The sequence below is a fragment of the Sceloporus undulatus genome, chromosome 3 (genome assembly GCF_019175285.1).
Source record: "Sceloporus undulatus isolate JIND9_A2432 ecotype Alabama chromosome 3, SceUnd_v1.1, whole genome shotgun sequence".
NCBI classification, from domain to species: Eukaryota; Metazoa; Chordata; class Lepidosauria; order Squamata; family Phrynosomatidae; genus Sceloporus; species Sceloporus undulatus.
The window spans coordinates 64464875-64484633 of NC_056524.1; the positions used below are offsets into that span (position 1 = coordinate 64464875).

Genomic DNA, 19759 nt, shown 5'->3' on the forward strand with positions numbered 1-19759 from the left:
CAGTGTTAGTAACCACTATAAGAAGAATGGGTTGCATTCTCCAGTGGCTTGTCAAGTCAGCCAGGATAAAATGCTGTGTACATGTGCACACACATAAATACACAGACACACCCAGTTAGAAAAACACAATGATAGAAAAACTAAGTGCAAATACAAGCTGCCTTGTACATTGGCAATCTTTGTAGAGGAAGGGCAAGATATAAATTAAATAAATAAATATTACACTGTCACTCAGCAACATGCCAGCAAACCACAACTTCCTCACTTCATTTGATATCCCAGTCTGCCTGTTTCTTGCAATTACACAATTTGTTATAATCCAGTTATTGCACTTTGAATGCGTGTATCGTGTGAGTGAACTAGAAAGTCACACAAAACACACTACACATGCAGTTTTAAATATTTTTATTAAAAGAGTTTTAAAAATCCTAAACACCTAAGTATGTATGTTGGAAAAGAAATCAATGGCAGAATTTAGTTCAGCTGAACACAAAGGCTGTAAAGTTGCATGTCATTTCATTATTAGTAGAAAGTTAATACTTTTTGACAACAAGGAAGCATTTTTTGAGAAATGTGAAATGGGTATTTTAAAATATACTGAGGGATTTTTTTAAAAAAATTTAAAATGTCACTCTTAAATACACAGCTAAATACCACTTTGACAAATAATGTTACAAATTTTAAAAAAGTATTTAAAGATTTAGAGTAGGTTCATTATGGAAGACACTTATGTTTCTGTCACCATATGTTCTATGCTGTACCTTTCCTGGTGTGCAAATTCTACTTGTTCATTTTGTACTTGCTTATTTTCTAAAAATAAAGCCTACCTTGTGAGTATAATACAGTTACATATGTTCTATGAAAAAGTTATCTCTTTAGCTTTTCCCTTTTCACAATTTGTAACAATCCTATGCTATACATTATATACTACAGCAATATTTAGAATATAATGGAGTTCCTAAATTTTAGAATTTTAGTTGTAACATCCTCTTCCTCCCTCCCAAACTACTTCACATCATTACAATCACATGTATGTCTTAATAGATGCTGATTAAAAGAAAACAATGTCAATATTGAGATAGGATTAAGCTGCAATTTGTCGTTTTGCACTGAAATATTTGAAAACACTGTCTGCAATTGTAGCAGTTGCTTGGTCTTAAGAGTTCACAGGGTTTCACTCCAGAGTATCCAGCATGTTGTCCTAGCAAAGTCTCTTGTCAAATGTTTAAGTTACCAAGTCATTTTTCAAAAAGAGGAAGGAATGAAGAGACAGCTAAACATACTGACTTTTAGAATATGAACTCTCAGCTCTTCTCTGGGTGTGATGGCTGTGATAGGTGGTACGCTGTGAAGGTACAGAGTATCGATAGCTTCTGGTTTTTTCACCGCAATGGCAGAAACAGCAAAGTATGGCCCCTCCAGCAACGAGACAGAAGGCCGACACCCAGCCTATGTAAAGGGCTTCCCCAAGCTCTCGTTTCTCAGCCACCGTGACAAGTGGATTGTAGAAATCTCGGATTATGTTATGGGCAACGAAGCATACTGGGATAAGCACAATGATGCCCGACAGGATGAATGCAATGCCACCAGCCAGCAAAATATAGCCCTTTACACGGTCATCATTTCCTGTGCACTGTGTGCACTTCATGCCAAGAACAGCTACTGCAAAAGCAAGAAATGCTAGAGCTGAGGCTGCACACATCAGACCTCTGGAAGCTTGAAGGTCAGGGGTCAGAGCCAAGAGGGAGTCGTAGACCTTGCACTGCATCCTGATGGAAGCTTGCCTTATGCAGTTCATCCAGAGGCCTTCCCAGATGGTTTCAAAAACCACAACATTATTTTCAATGAAAGCGGTCACACGCCACTGAGGCATCCCAGTGATGGCAAAAGTCCCAATTGAGCCAATGCCTCCAAGGAGCAGTCCAGCAATCTGTAGAGCAGCAGCAGCCATCTCGTCCTTTCAGCCAAAGCACTCTGAAAAAGAGCTCTTCAAACCGAGGTGTTTAGGTGGGTTTTGTTTTGCATTGGTGGACTTAGCTTATCTGCAGAAGAGAAGTCTTTCCTAACCATCTCACAGTCAGCTACGTGTACAAACTCTGCTAATTCAGACCAGTTTGAATCAGATACACACTGGCTAGCTCTTGGCTATTCTTTCACTGTCTTGAGCGTCCCACTGCCCCCATTGATTGAAAAGGATAAAGTTATCTATCAGGTTTAACAGCTTTCAAAACCAATGAAATTTTTGACATAACAGGGTTTGCAGCAACAAAAATCTTCCCAGGACACACCTGTGCCCGTGAGGAAAATTACTTGTCCTTTAGCTGTCTTTGCTTGGTGAAATGCTAGATTATTATGTTAGCTTTCTGAAATAGGAGCAGGGTGGCTGTAATATAGAAGGCATCACAGAAAACGCAACTCATAAACAAACATATAGTTGTCCTCTAAATCAGTGGTTCCCAACCTGTGGGTCGGGAGCCCTTTGGGGTTCAAATGTCCCTTTCATGGGGGTCGCCTAAGACCATTGGAAAACATCTATTTAATTACAGTTATGAAGTAGCAATGAAAATAATTTCATGGGTTTGGGTCACCACAACATGAGGAACTCTATTAAAGGGTCGCGGCATTAGGAAGGTTGGGAACCACTGCTCTAAATGAAGAGAAAAAGAGAAAACCAAGAGGAGATTAGACATATTAAGAACCTGTAACTTTATTCATCAGTCAGGTGTCTTTATTTAGGAGTTTATCGCATGAACAAAAAAACATGACTACATCCCAACAGGATGCAGCAGGGTTGCGGGATGCAGGCGGGAATTATCGCATGTAATTCACCACCAATTCTGCCGGATGAGTGCATACTGGCTGCATCCTGAGTCCCAGGCACAAAAAAGCTCCGGCTTTGAAAAGCAGCCTTGAAAGTGCACCTGGGACCCGGGTTGCAGTGAAAGAGAGATCTCCAGTTCTCCCTATTATCAATAGCCCTGCTCAGGTCATGCATACTCAGGACAGTGGCTTCCATAGCAGGGTAGCTATATACAAACACTCCAGTTTGTAAATATCTGAACAAGCTAACTGAACTGAATGGGACTAGTCAGCTATGTTTCTTTAAAAACATATTTAGAATTCTTACCAAACAACAAATTCCAGAATTCCATAGAATGAAGGACGGTGGGCCCTTGGTATCTAATGGAGTTTGGTTCCAGGACACCCCATGGACACCAAAATCTGTGGATGCTCAAATCCCCATTATATACAATGGCATAGTAAAATGCTGTCCCCTATGTAAAATGGTCATATCAAAGTTTACTTTTGGGAATTTGTATATTTTAAAAATATTTTCAAGCCATGGATAGCTGAATCCATACATAAGGGATCCATGAATAAGGAGAGATATCAAAGTACACTAATTCTGAGGTATGAAAGAGACTATAGTACAATCAGCCTTCCATATCCATGTATTCTTTATTCGTGGATTCAAGCATCCACAGCTTGAAAATATTTAAGAAGTATTTAAATTCTAAAAAGCAAACCTCAATTTTGGTATTTTACACAAGGGACACCATTTTATTATACCATTGTATTTAATGGGACTTGAACATCCATGGATTTTGGGACCCACAGGGGGTCCTGGAACCAAACCACACTGGAGACAAAGGACACACTGTAGTTGGTGCTGAAATAAATAAAAACAAAATAACCTTTCTAAGTATGACTTACAGCAGAGTTGGGAAGCCTATAGCCCATTGGTCAAAACTGAGCCAGCAGGCTGACCTATGGTCTTTCAGACAAGGATGCTCTCCTAAGCCTTGCCCCCTTGAAAAGAGAGGGAGGAAACAAATGAGTTGTGGCCGCGAGGCTAAGAGCCGGTTGGTCCACCCAATCCATTTCATCTATTTCAGGGAAAGTGAGGGAGGAGGAAAGCTGGCCACATTCTCAGCTGCCATTTCTCTGTCTTCCTCACATTAAGGCGGGGGAAGGAGTATGTATTTTAACCCATATATCCCCAACTGAGGCATTGTCTGCAGAAATTCTGGGTTGCACTTCAACTGAGGAACTGGTGGGTTGGGGGGGGGGGGGTGGGGTGGGATCTCATCCAGCTTGTACAGGAAGAAATGGAAATCGCCCTTCCATTCCCAAAATATTCATCAGCCTGATCTACTGTAATTACTGCATTCAAATAGCAGACGGCTCCTGTGCCTTTAATGGTTGTATAAGGCCCTGTCTGCATGGGCCAAGATACTTCAGGCCCATGACCAGCTGCCCCAATCTCTGCTTCCTGCAGCTCTGCATTCACATCCTGCAATGTCTGTCTGGAAGGGCATCCTGCCAAGCCACCTGGCATGTCCATGGCTACTGCAGGTCACTTGCTAGAAATGAGTGACCCACAGTGGTAGCAGACATGCCAGGCGGCTCAGAGGGATGCCTGTGTAGACAGCTATTGTGATGCAGAAATGGAGGGCATATTTTTAAAATGTGATTGAAGGCTGTTACCTCCCCAGTACTGGTGTGGAATGTGCTGGACATCGTCCAGACTTCTTGCACCAGAACTAGGTTTTGCAATGTGCATTATCCAAACAAGACAATGCCAGAACAAGGAGGGAGCATTTTTGCCCCATGCAGGCAAGGCCTAAGAGAAGGAATTTCAGCAGGTGTTTCTTGTAACACGACCAGGTAACCAAGTAACATTTGTTGAAATTCTCTGCTCCACACAACCATTAACAGTACTGCAGTTATCACCAGTTTTGGCAACCCTAGAAGCCAAGATCCCTGTAATTTAGGCACCAGAATTTTTATTTCCCTTGCACCTTGAGACTCCTGGTTAGAAGGGGAAACTGCAGGAAATTCAGGATGGGATTCTAATACCACAAATGAGAAACCAACTGCTCCGGTAACTGTGGAAATGCAGATATCAGATTCTGAGTCAGTGCTGCCAGTGTAGTCCATAGTCTGTTGCTTGCACTGCCTCAGATGATGGGCAATAATTTGCTAAGGGAAGTTCCTCAGGCTATCCCTCTATACCACCCACCTACTTACCTGCTGACCATATTCCTCCAGATACTATCTGCTTTTTCATAGATGTGGGGCAGAATTGGAAGAGGCCACAGAGGCAGAACAAGTTCTTCTTGAAAGAAAGAATTGGAAAATGTGTTCAGGTTTGGAATAGGACAGTGAGTGCCAGACATACCATTAGTAATTAATCCACTGGATTAATTTGTAGTGAAATCCATATTCATCTCATTATCAAATCAATAAATACGTAAGTGGGGAAGAATTGCAACTTGGACTTTTGCCCATTCCTACCTTCTGGCTAAAATTAATTTTCCAATTCCTGTAACTTCTCACCTAGTAACCCATCCAAACCTTTTTCTAAGTCTTAAGTAAAGGAAGGCACTCATATTTAATCCTACTCAAACATAAAGGCAGATTCACTCTTCTTATTCCAAATTTATAAGAGCTTTGTAAAATAATAACTTGGCTAAAATAGATTTGTTTCGTCAATTACTTGTTTACAGTGAATAAAATAAAACTTCTGCCATGTTTAAAAAAAACACCTTGATACATGCATTGTTTTTGTTAAAATATATATTAAAGTGGGACCCCACATTACTCTAGCAACATGATATTGAGGTATTGCACATTTCTGGATAGATTCCAACTAAAGAAAATCCAGTGTGTAAAAAGACCTATGTAACTGTTTGGTATTTGTTATTGCTGTATACCTTCAAATTATTTCTGATTTATGGCAAACCTTAGGGAACCCTATTGCAAGGTTTTCTTGGCAAGATTAACAGGAGGTTTGCTCTTGTTTTCCTCTGAGGCTGAGCATAGCAAGACTTGCCCAAGGTCACTCATTAGGTTTCCATGGCTGAGTGAGGATTCATATGCTTGTCTTCAAGAATCCTAATCAACACTCAGCTACCCCACACTGGCTCACTGTTTCTTATACATCTCCATATATCTGGAAAATATCTACGTGGTAAGGGTAAATCTTTATGTCTCGTTTTCTTTGGAAGAACTTCTCAACTCACACTCATGCCAGCAGGATTTATAGTTCCTTCTTCAGTATACCACATTTCAAGTCAGTCCTTACTGTTATGACACAAAGTAGTCATTCAGCTCTACCTACTTGTTTTGTTTTGTTTTTCCATTTGAGAAAGCTCTTATTTAAATGCTAACATGCAATGTAACCAAAATATTTTTATTCTAAAATGCCTTTTTTTTGAACACATGAAATATATATATATATATGGAAGAGAAGGGAAGGGGGAGGGGAGGTACCTTTCTTCTGCATGTAACTGCAATGTGTTGTTTTTCAAGTTTTGCAGGAATTAGTCTCTGTTATAGAGCTATCTCAAGAAACAATGTTCTACTGCAAACGTACAGTTCTTCAAAATAGATTACATGATCTCACCATTACTCTGGACTTTAGATACATCACATAGTGATGCCACACACACACACACACACACACACACACAGATGAACCAGCACCCTCATTTAAACATGTCCTTGGAAAAGTTATTTTCTGAAAACCCAGCTGACAACCCCCAGCAGTTCTGATGGCTAGGAAATTCTGAGAGTTATAGGGGAGCACAATGTCCTGGCTAGCAGGTCTTAGAGGATGCCTTCATTGTTGTGTGTCCATCTATCAGAACATAGCCACACACGTCTTGGTCACTTTCTGATACTCCCCTTGCCATGTCATAGGGGGCAGGAAAACACTGAGTCCACTAAACAAGAAGGTAGTAAATCCCTCTTGCCTCAATAACCATTAAAAGATTTCTGCAAATAGGTTGCTTTTCAAATGTGATTTCCTTATACCCTCGTTTTCCAATAATCAACTAGTTACTACATTACATGTAACTCCTTACTTCCAAATACTGCTTTGCTTTACACTTAAGAAGACAGAATTCTTTCCCACTTAAACTGGTATACTTCCTCTCAAAATGCCTCAAGACCAAACTATACAGGATGCTACATGCATCACTTCAAAGCTCTTAATACGTGTGGTTTTTAAGATATGAGTATAAGATGCAGGGTGTAGTTTATTGGATCTTGAAGATGTGTTAACTTTTTCTATCCCACACTAAACTCCTGAGGAAATTCCCCACCAATGTATGCAAAGAACCTTTTTAAAAGGCCACTTCTTATGTGTAGTGATGCTGCTGAGAGTCAGATGATGGGGGGGGTACTTATTTATCAAAGTATTGGTTTATTACCGTTGTCCCCCAGAGTTCCTGAGGTGATACACAGCAAATAAAAACATATTAAATAGTCTTCTAAATATCAGTTTTAGCAATGAAGACAATTGCACAGTCCCTGGTTGTAACATCCAAAGGCCAAATGACACAGCACAACATTGGCTGCTTTCCAGAAACTCAGTAGAGTTTCTTGACTTGACTTCTCTTGGATGGAGTTCAACACAACTGACATATCTTTGCAAACAAAGCATAGACTGATGTGGTCTAGCCAAGCCTCAGGGGAAAAGGAAAATGCTTTCATGTAACACATTTAGTACCACATATAATTTAGTCTACAGTGGTGCAATGGCTATTATTGGTATATCACATCTTAACCACTGAGTTACAGCTAAAGTAATTCTTAGAATCAGTACTGGTGCCAGTAGTAAAACCTGAGTTGACAGCATACTAGTAAATATAGAACGGGGAACAATCTTGTATTGACAAGAAGATGGACATGATGAGTTAATTGACCTTTTCCCATCCACAGACAACAGTACTTTTATGAAGTTAAATTGCTGGCTGTTTCCTTTTAACAAAAACACACAAAGATAATAAGGCTGCATTGACCCAGAATGTGCAAAATTTTGAGCTCAGCTAGCTCACAAGAAGTAGTCACAAATAGGCAGCAGGAATTTGGAAGGTTTCTACAAGAAACACTCGCAACCAAGGGTGATCGCTCATGACCTCTCTGGTCCCTAGAATTTCTATTGTTATTCAGGAACATCAGTGTTGCAATGACATTTTGAGCCAAAATGTTATCATGGACATATAGGACTTGTAGGTGACCATGGATAGTGGAGAACACATGGTTGCCAAGCTAGAACAAAAGCTGTACAGCCCGCAGTCCACTCAGAATCAAAAAGAGATGAAGGCAAGATATGAAATGTAATGTTTTCCTGTATGAGCCTTGTCTTCTGGATGTGAATGAGAATTAAGCCCTTTTGTGAATGTGCTCATGACATAGTCTCAGAGTTTCACATTTGCCCAACAGCCTCAAAAGGCTGGGGTAGGCTGTTCTGGACTGGCACACTTCTGGACAATGATGTGCCTTTTGTAGCACCATCCTTCCACAAAGAGCCCTGGAACTCTTTTGAAGAAATCGTCATTGCATAATGAATATACACCAGGAGGAAGCAAAAGTAAAAAACTTAGCTTTAAGGCTGCTGAATTATTCCACACTTGCAAATGAAGGTATATAAGACTGTCACAGTTACAAGACTATCACGGTTACAAACTGCAAACAAATAAAAATGTTGAGTAATTATCATTTGAAGCCATTGCCATTTATTAATCTTTGCTATTGAAACAGAACTGGATGCAAGTTTAATCCTGAGACACTGGGAAGACAAGCACTACTTCATGTTTGCCTTTATGGCTGCTTGCTATTCCCTGTTGGTGCAGTTATGCACTCTATTGCTTTTCAGAGCCAACATTATTTAAACCTCATTTCTCTTCAAGTGTGAATGCTTTTCTAAGGATGGATACTCTTTTCCATCTTTATCAGGGAGGTGGGGAGTAGAATATAAAGACCTAAGTGATTTTTTAATGTCTTGTAGCTGTTATTTGGTCAGTCAGGGGGAAAAAACATCAGTGTAAATCAAATTTTGTTTAACACATACTTTCCTACTATGCAGAAATAAAGTGTCACCTTGTATTAGTAGTAACAGATACTGCTTTAAGAGGTGTTAGAATTATCAGTAGTAACAGATACTGCTTTAAGAGGCGGTAGAATTATGTGTGCTAAGCATTAGGTGTTTCTCCGGTCATGTCAATGGAATGATTTATGTACATGCTCAAAAGAATATCTGTATAAAGAGAATCACCCCATTGCAATGGAAAGACAGTCATACCTGGGACCCATTAACACTACAAAAATAGAATAGTGTATTCCATTCTAACAGCCACAGCTGCATCCTATAAAATCCTGGGTTTGTGGTTTGGTGAGGCCAGAGAGCTGAGAATTCTGAATGTCCTTCTGCACACTGCCAATTCCAGGATGCCCCAGGACGTTGCAACAGCCATGAAAGTGGAAGATTGCACTCGAATTGTGTAGCACTGTGAATGAGGCCCTAGTAGATGAGGTCAACAAATGCTTCAGTACTTCTGTCTTTGGTAAATGATAGGACTAACAGGAGAAGTAAATAGAAATTACCAGGGATCAGTGATCCAGAAACGGGCCCAGGACTCAACTATGTTGCATATGCTTTTTCTTAGACTAGACTAGAATAATAGAATTATAGAATTGGAAGTGAATGCAAAGACCATCCAATCCAACCCCCTGCCATGCAGAAAGACACAAGCAACGTGTTCTCACAGATGGCCATCCAGCCTCTGTTTAAAACCCCCAGAAAAAGGAGACTTCTCCATATTCCAAAGCAAGGTATTCCAGTGCCAAACAGTTCTTACTGTCAGGAAGCTATTTACCCAATATTGTCATTATTCGTTTACTTTAAATCTCTGTTGTAAAATCAGTGAATTTCAAAGAAAGTAATAACGAAATACAAAATTCTGTCAGTTATTGGCCAATAGACTCTAATTGGCCAAAGAACTACTTTTGTTGTTATCATCTGCCCTTAAGTTGACTTTGACTCATGGTGACCCTATGGACCAGTCACCTCCAAGTACTCCAATTTGTTTATCTTTTTGACTTTCCACAGTATCCTCAACACTCTTCTCCAGCAGCACCATCTCAAATGAATTGATTTTATTCCTCTCCATTTTCTTCACTATTCCATTCTTGCACCCATACCTGGTAATGGAAAATACAATGGTTTGTATGATTCTAACTTTAGTGCTCAGTTGCTTATCTTTTCTCTTTAGGATCTTTTCTAGTTCATTCATAGCAGCCCTTCCCATTTTGTATGATACACCTGACTGGACATCATGTGAATGCTATTAGCATAAGGTAGTAAGGAGAAGAAATAAATTTATTTAGTCATAATATTTAGTCTATGTTAAGACTTACAGTCCTATAGTGCAGGCAACCACTTCTAGTGGTATATGTAGAAATGCTCTAAGCCCTGTTCTTTTGAAGGCCAAGTTCCTATACGACACATACTTACTTTGAGATTATCCATGCCTCTCTTCAACCACTATTTATCTATTGTACTCTCAAAAAGAGTTCTTCTTTGCCTCTAAGCTTTCTAGCCAAAATAATATCTGAAATGGCTTTCAAGCAATTAACGTTTTATAGCAGTACAATACATCAGACACTCCATCACGCTGAGATAAACTATTGTGGACTGGAGTTTCTAAACTGAGAAAGTGTTTCCATGAGATGGAATGTGGGAATGATTGAAATAGATCATTTAAAGTTTTTATGTAGGCAAACAGTAATGAAGCATTTGTTTAGTTCAAAAGAACAATAATTTCAAACACATTTAAATTAATAAATGCAGGGAACTGATAATTATTTTGTTAGATAATAGTTTTGTTACTTCCTCCATATAAAATCATTTTCATTCCTTGGCATATTTAATAGCACTGGGATTTTTTAAAAGAAAAACCCCCACAAAACTATATTCTGAATTCAATTTTATGTAGCTTTCTCCTAAAAGACATATTTAACTCTTCTTTTCTGCCCCAAGCATTTAGGGACTTGGAGCAGTTCCACAGCCACAAACTTCTAGAAAAACAAGTATATCTTCCTTGGGTGATGTGCATTACTACATTACTGCAGAAGCAATGAATTATGGCCCTCAGATTTTAATCTGCTGTAACAAGGACAGTAGAGCAAAAGTTCATCCAAAGCAACATTTTTAAAGGGTGACAGAAGAGTAAAGAGAAAAAAAGAACAAAACACTCATCACAATAAAAAATTTAGCAAGAGCTCTTTGGAACATGTTTTTTCTAGTAATGGACAAATATATCAGTTTCACTTTGCTCCACTTTCAAATTTCTAGTTTTTTCTGTCCTGTTCATAAAGCTATTTGCAAATTTGATCAAATTCTTATTTTTGTTTAAAAAAAATGAAATTCTCACTCCTTTCCACTGGCTAAAATTAAGACATACAGCTATTCTCAGCATGGATAAGTTTGAAATGTATCTGCCTGTCATGTAGATGTTAAAAATGAGGTGCTAGTCAGAAAGAAATGGTTCTAGTAACCCTAACTCAGCACCATAAACCTGGTAGAAGTTACATGGATTCAAAGCCAATCCCAATATCAGTCTTTTAAGAACTAACCTGTCTGCCTGGATTGATGAATCTGTATTTGCCTTGTCTCATATTATATTCTTTAAATTATATTCATCCCATTTATAATGTTCAGGTCTTCTTGCCAAGATGCTAGGATTTGAGCATGCAGACAGAGTTCACATTTGTATACACAAAGTCTCTGTTCAAACACAAAGCTAGTCGTTGTGATCCTAGTCCATTATCCATGGGTTATCTGTAAGAGTGTTGAGAATACTTGTTGATTTTTGCATCCCTGATTTTTCAAAAGTGCATCTCAATACATGAGGCACTTCTTTGGGGCAAAGGGGAACTACTTTGGGGAAATTCAATCATATTAAAGAGGTTTTTTTGTTTGTTTGTTTCTCCAGAGAAAACTTTTTAAAAATGTGCTTGCTGGTCAAAAAAGTCAGTATATCTGCACAGGAGATTTGTGTGTTTTGCACAAGTTTTCTATGAAAGAGATGTGTTTTCTGCAAGAAAAAAACACATGCATAGCGTTGTACAAAATGAATTTTCCCCAGAGAAGTTGTGAAATGCAAATAGTGGTCAAAAATTACACAGAAATTTTCTTACAAGGAGAAAACTACTGAAATTATTCATTCTTGCATACAGGCAGCAATGTACCAACATGGACTGGTGGGTGCAGTTTGCCCTGGGTGAAGTGGTAAGGGGATGCACTAAGGTGCAAGCAGCCATGGTGGAGCAGTGGTTAAATGCCGGGACTGAAGCTAAAACATTGTAAGTTTGATCCTGAGGGGCTCCAAGTCCAAAACTGTTGCTACTGTGTGCGTGTGCATGAGAGGGAGGGCACACATACTCTCTCACTCATTTGCTTGCTTGCATGTCAGTGTGCATGCACACACATACACACAAAGCACTCCCTTGAAGTCTCAACAGCCATAATTACAGAGCAAAGTGGCAACCCCACTACATTTTGTCTCTTTTGTTTCCCCCCTAAAATTCTTAAATATCTTAGAGCTTAAGGTTTTCATTTCCTTCCTCAAACTTCATTTTGAAGGAAAGCTAGAATCTGAAAGTAGCATCTTTTAGAGATTGGTGACCTCTTTACATTTCTTTAGGGCTGATCCATGTCTGCTGATTAAAGCTTTAGTTTAAAAAAGGAAGAAAAGGAAGCTAATTGCCCATGGGCAGCTTTGCATGACTCGATCATATGTATCTTGATTCATCAGATCAGTCCCATTCGTGCTTACTATCAGGTTGACATGCACTGGAATCGTTGATGTTTACAATCTGCCATAAAAAGAGCCAGGGCTTGTAATATGGAAGGAAAAACTCCAGATCAAAATGTATATGTGAAAATTAAATTAGTTTAAAGGTGTTGTTTTTCCACAATGTTACTGTTCAATAATTGCTAGCAATTACTACTACGTACTACTACTACTACACTATTATTATTATTATTATTATTATTATTATTATTATTATTATTAACCTTTATTTATGAAGCGCTGTAAATTTACACAGCACTGTACATGCAATCCTTTTAGTTAGACGGTTCCCTGCCCTCAGGCTTACAGTGGGCCTTTATTTTCTGCTGGCATTTAGTTACAAGACTCCCATGGATACCAAAATCTGTGGATGCTCAAGTCTCTTATATAAAATGACAAAATCAAGGTTATATATTTTCTGACTATTTTCAAGATGTGGATGGCTGAATCCATGAATATGGAGAGCCTCTGTATTGTTGTAGTTCTTGTTGTTTTTGTTGTTACTATTGACACCAAGATTGTTTTTCTTTAATTATAGTGAGGCCAAGTGGCTTACCTTGAAGGATGTTTAAGTGAAATTAAGAAGGTATACCAGCATGATACTGGAGTAGAAAACTGGAAGAACAGGGTTTTTATTTCTTGACAGATTCTGTGCATACCTCATTGGAACTGAGATGGAATTCAGAGACACAGTCATGTTAATCTGGAATATCAGTATGAAAAGAGATCTTGTAGACACTAACTGTGCAAATGAAGTTGTCACATAAGCTTTTGAAGACTTGGTCTACATCCTCAGATGCACGGAACTGAGATGGGCAGCTGTAACTCTCCAGATGTTCATTGCATATGCATGTTTTCTTTAAACTTTGTAATTTTGGAAAGGTAGAGAAGCTAATTGTTAATAACAGTGAGAAAGGAACCAGCCAACATTATGGGAGTGCCTTGGCATATGGCTCTGATGCTCACTATTTATGTTTCCAAAATATTAATCAGATTAAAGCAGGGGTAGGCAACCTTTTGGAGCCGTGGGCCAGGTTGCTGTCCCTCAAACAAGTCGGGGGGCCAAAGCTGGGGGGTGGAGCTTCCACCCTCCAGGGGCGGGGCTGCATGCTGGGGGTGGAGCTTCCACCCTCCAGGGGCGGAGCCACATGCAGGGGGCGGAGCCTCCACCAAAGCCCCACAAGGAGGAGGCGTGTGCCCGCCCTCTCCTCCTCAGTCCCTTTCTGGACAAACACCCCCAACCTGCATTCCAAAACACACACAACAGCACATGTGTAGCATTTCACACTTTGGAAGGTGACACTCTCTTGGCTTCAGAAACAGTAGTTGCCTGCCTCTCAAGCTCACTCATCATCATCACCATCACCACACTATCATTGTCAAAGCAAGGGAGACTTGTTAGCATTAAAAGCACCCAAAACACACTTTGGAAGGTGACACTTTCTCAGCTTCAGAAACAGTAGTTGCCTGCCTCTCAAGCTCACTCATCATCATCACCATCACCATGACCACCACCACCACTATCATTGTTACAGCAGACCTTTTAGCATTAAATGCACTGAAAATACACAGAAATGCACTTTGGAAAGTCACACTCACCAAATGCAATGGAAATCCTCCTCCTCTTCTGCTTCCTCCTCCTCCTCCCTTCCTCCCTCCCCTTTCTTCCTCCTTCTCTTCCTCCTTCCTCCTCTTCTTTCTCCCTCCTCCTTCTTCCTCCCTCCTTCTCTTCCTCCCTCCCTCCTCCTCTTCCTCCTCCTTCTTTCCTTCCTCCTCCTCCCTCCTCTTCCTCCTTCCTTCCTTCCTCCTCCTCCTCTTCCTCCTTCCTCCTCCTCCCCCGCCCCCTTCCTTCCCTGCCCGGAGGGAGCCGGCCAAGGCCAAGGAGACCTCACTACAGCGGGGGTTCTTGGCTCTGGCAGCCCACCCGCCGGCGGAGGGAGCCGGCCAGGGCCAAGGAGACCTCGCTGCAGCAGGGCTCCTTGGCTCTGGCAGCCCACCCGCCGGCAGAGGGAGCCGGCCAGGGCCAAGGAGACCTCGCTGCAGCGAGGCTCCTTGGATCTGGGCGCCCACCGGCTGAGGGCCGCTTGCGTGAGGGGCGGAGCCTTTGGCCTCATGCGTGAGGGCACTGGGCCTTTGGCCTCGCGCGTGAGCGGCCCAGTCCTGCTGCCGATTGCCGCCGGCGCAGGGCCTTTGGCAATTGGCAGCAGGACCGGGCACGGGCCGGTCCCAAGGTCTTGCCGGGCCAGATGTGGCCCGCGGGCCGGGGCTTGCCGACCCCTGGATTAAAGCAACCTGCAGCTCTTCAGGGGACACTGGGGGTGTTATAAAAACATTAAGTCCACCACTGTATACAGAGATTACATAAGCAAAGATTTACATTTACATTCCTGGTTGACTGTATCATTTGTATGGTGCTAATGAATGAACCATTTCTGCTAAACATCTTGTAGTACTGATCAGGAAACTGATTAGGAAACCAGCAGGAGTCACTTCCAATTAAAAATACTTAGATCAGACTATAAAGCACTAGGAGAAGGTCTGAATGGGGCTTTCACTGGCAATCAGAAGAAGAATAAAAATCGCCACATAATCTACTTCCTGCCTGTTGCCTCTAAAATTAAACCCGCCCTGCTTTTCTCCATTCATTAATGCCTCTTGAAGCTTAATACTGTGCGTGTTTATTGAGAATCAGAAGTATGTCCCCCTGGGTTTAATGTGCCTTGCTTTCAAGCAGGTATAGAAGGGTAGTCCTAATAGTCTTTCCATCTTTCCATGGCATTTCTGTCTTGTAGAAAGTACCAGAGGGTCAGACTAAACATTCAATCAATTTTGTGACTATAATCAGTACACAAGGGGGATGAGATATAAACAGTGACTGTATAAAAGCCCGAACCACATCAAGACTGTGGAAATCAGATGATGAATATTTTCTACCTGTCATGGGGCTTGCAGAAGTCACCTCTCTGATACAGGTATTTACATTTCATGGAAGCTCCTATTGAAAAGCAAATAGCAGTTCCAGAGAGGTTGTTCAGGACTGTGACATGGACAGAAAGAGTTAAACAATATCTCTGTGCTCAGGCTTCCCCATAGTTGCTAGAGAAGCTAGATTACATGTCAGATATTAGCAAGAGAAGCCAGCTAACTCATATATAATATGTTTGTCTGATTCAATACATCCAATGCACTCTCCCAGCAACTTTCTGTTTACAGGAACATTGCATACACGAGTAAGAGGAATACTTCAGAAGCAGATTTATAAAAAAGCTTTGAATCTTAAAATGAATTCTAAATGCACATATTGTTATTTTTTTCCCTACAAATGTTTAAAAGCTGTCATATTTTGATTTCTCCCTCTGCGTTCAGGATAGCAATAGTATGGATTATGCATTAAGTCAGACAGGAAGGATCTGAAAGATTGTTTTCCCGTTAAGCTTATCTCGCTCTCTCAAAACCAATGTCCATATGGCTTGCTAATAACAGAGTACCATAACTGAACAGCATTTTCCTTTAAATATATGCCAAAGTAAGTTTCATGCAGGCAACACATCCATCCAACCAAAAGTGACAAATGAACATATACAGGCATGTTTAAAGGAGAAAATCTTTGAAGACCAAACCAAATCCAGAGGAACATACCAATAGATGGGCCCCTATCTGTTTTCTTTGAATTTTATTTTAACCCAAACTAAAAACAGATAGTAACAGTCAGTGACTGTAGTCTTTTAAATGATACTCAGTTCCATACCTTTGTTTATGTTTTATGATATTGTGCTATGTGTGTACACCTACCAGGATTCTAGGAGGCCAGGGTTTAAATCTATGCTTAGCCATAGAAACCCAAATGAGCAACACTGGGCAATTCACACTTTTTCAGCTTCAAAGGAAGTCAATGCCAAATCTTTTGTGAAAAAGTCTTGCTAAGAAAACCCTAAGAGAGGGCTGCCATAATTTGGAGTGAATTTGAAGGCATGTAACAACAGAGAGAGGGGGGAGGACTACACACACCCCATTTGTACAAAGAAATAACTATGAATCCATATACGATGCAAGTTGAGTTAGTGTATAAGAATAAACAAATCAACAGGCCTTCTAACAGGTTTATTCTGGATCCCAGAACACAGGTTAACAAACTTAGCTGTCTTCTTTCAGATCTACCATCATGCTTAGCAGCCATCCAGGATATATTCAAATCAGCCACCTTGGATACTGCACCCTTTTATTTTTAACAACTTGACCCATCCCACCTACATCAACAATACCCCCCAAAAAGAGATGCCTGCTTTATTTGATGCTTACTGCAGCAGCAAGAGAAAACTCCAGCAAGAGAAACAGTGGAGGCTGCAAGTAGGGGAAAAAAACAGCATACCAAAGGAAAACACTGATTTTAGTTCCAATCAAACTACTGGGAATGCTGAATGCCAGGGGCACACCCAGTCCTACTATTACTCAGAAACAAGGAGCCATGGGCTTGAAGTTTAGGACTTGTGAAAAGGCAGCAACTTGGGAGCTTATTGCACAAACTTTTCTCTCCGTTCTGGGCACAGGCAGAGAACGCACATGGCTGAATGAAAACTGAGTTTATCACATGCTAAACTGTCCTCAAGGCATCCCCATGCCATTGCTGACCCTAACCCATCCCCGAGCCAGGCGAGGCATGCGAATTTTGCTCAGCCAAAAAGACTGGGCAAGAAAGCCTTCTGGTTGAGCAAAATTAATGCACCTCAGCCTGGCTCAGGGACAGGTTAGGGTCGGCAATGGCATGGGGATGCCTTGAGGACAGTTTACCATGTGATAAACTCCATTTTCACTCAGCCATGGATGTTCCCTACCCATACCCAGAACGGAGACAAAATGTGTGCAATAAGCTCCTTGTTAATGATTTGATTTATTCTTGCTGCATTTTTACTGTCTGGGATAGGGAGAGATATTTATGAAATTTTCTGCCTTCTGTACCCAGAATAATTTCCCTGGTCTTGGACATAAAGCACCCTGACTTGGATAGTGGGAGCATCATTTTCTGCTTTGCCTCAAACAACAAATGTCTGAAGAACGCTAAAGAACTCTCTTCAGTTCCTATCTGCATTTATATTTTAAGACAAAAATTGGCTGGTTGTTTTGTTTTTTGGCTGCAGTACTGTGAATATGTATTGGCCTATAAAAGTAATTATGTTTATTTGCTACTTTTTCTCCCCTGACTCTTCTGTCCTTCTTTTACTCAAAAAGGGAAGTCAGGGACCAGGTAAAAGGTAAAATCCACATCTAGGAAAAAAATCTACATACTAATACATGAAATCTTCATGCCAGTTTTTAAAAATGTTTTAATCTGTGAGCTGCCTTGGGTCCCTTCTGGGAGAAAGATGCCATACATATGAAAAACTAACTAAATAAATAAATGGAACATCTTTGAGAACATTAGCAGCAAAATCAAGACAAAGTTAAACCCCTGCAGCAGTTTAGATGCCATTAAGACAAGTGAAAGAATGTGTCCTGTTTAGGTAATGCGGTCATCGATCAATACTAGCATGATCCTGAAATACAAGTTGAGCAAGTGCCTATTGTGTAAAATTTCCTCACAGAGAGTTTGCATTTGCACCACTATCTATCTAGTCATGCATTTGGAATACTAACATGTTCCATTATTTGCTAAAACTCAGTCACTGCCAGAGGAAAGCAGATAGTAACATCATTATTGTTTATGAGCATTTCAGGGCTCTTTTATCAGCCCCATGGCCTAAATTTGCCTGTGCTTCCCAAACTAGCCTGTCAATGAAGCCTACAAAGCAGAATTTGAAAATATATTTACAAGGTTACTGCATTCTTTTCTAAAACATGCACAGTACAAAATGTGTGCCTACCGTATATTAAACAAGGCCAGCCATTAGTGTTTCAATAAAATGTACTTAACACTGACATGTTTGCAGTTATTCCTCTTTTGTAGAGCAAATGTTGCATAATGAAAGATCAGACTTTTTAAAGACTGTATTCTGAGAATCTCTGAGTCGAAAATATTGATCAAATACTTAACTTATGGTGTTGTTTACAAGGTACCTGTTCACTAAAACTACCAGCTTCATTTATGGGGGAGGGATGCCTGCTAGTTTGTGTTGCCCATAAATGACAAGAGCAATCCCATAATAGAAATAGATTTCCTTTCATTACTATAGCTGTAATCATAGACAGTTATAATATTTGCAATGTATTGGTCCATTTTATTTACCTATCTATTTTAAAATAGTTTGTGGGTTATGACAATGCAATTGAGAGGCAGAAATCAAATTACATCCATGCACTTTCTTTTTTCTTTTGGTGAGGGGGGAGTTTTGCCTAACAAAGATTTCTCCATTCAAGGTCTTCATTCTTGTTCTGCTTCTCTTCTTCAGGGTTTCAAAGACATAATGCTTGGAGGAAAATGTTTCACAGAAATTAAACAGATATAAAAGAAATACCCAACCCCTGGCTAGCTAGTAGACTAGAAGTTTTATAATTAATGGACTGTTTGTTTGTTTGTTTGTTTGTTATTGCTCATTGATTATTGGTGTGGGTTTTTTCTTTTGTTTTAATGGTTTAATTAATGTATTTTAATATGTATCTTTTATTGTATCCTTTATCAGAACACTTTTATTATATTATGTTTTAAAATTATGTTTTAAGTTGTTTGCATCACAACCTAGGAAAAATTAATTAATTGAATGAATGAATGAATGAATGAATGATATTAGGATGCTGATGAATTATTACAAGTAGGCCAGTATCATAATTTCCTCTAGTACTGTCAATGCTGCTCTACCAAAATGGGTAGAACTTTGGACTTTTGAAATTAGAAGTGAAGTCTAAAACATAAAGGAAAAGACCTCTCCCCCTGAGTCATCTACTAAAAGTACTCAGAGTAGTAGGGTATTATTACTTAAAATGTGTTGGTTCATGTGTCACATCCTTTGTGGAAGCCTTTGTGTTTACATCAACAGATCTAAACATAATATTATGAATGACAGAACATAACGATTTGTTTGAATATAAAGTGTAAATAAAAGGCAAACATGATTAGAAGGAGAACTGTTGGAACTGGAATTTGAGAAAAAAGGGGGGGGGGATGAGAGAAGAAGATTTCAACT

General features: G+C 40.0%; 1 protein-coding gene across 1 annotated transcript; it reads right to left on the reverse strand.

The window, feature by feature from the left end:
* Positions 1-454: 454 nt before the first annotated feature.
* On the reverse strand, positions 455-2138 carry LOC121926435 (claudin-8-like). The gene has a single exon (XM_042459424.1). It carries the CDS (start codon positions 1949-1951, stop codon positions 1274-1276), a length of 678 nt encoding a protein of 225 aa, XP_042315358.1. The 5' UTR covers positions 1952-2138; the 3' UTR covers positions 455-1273.
* Positions 2139-19759: the final 17621 nt, after the last annotated feature.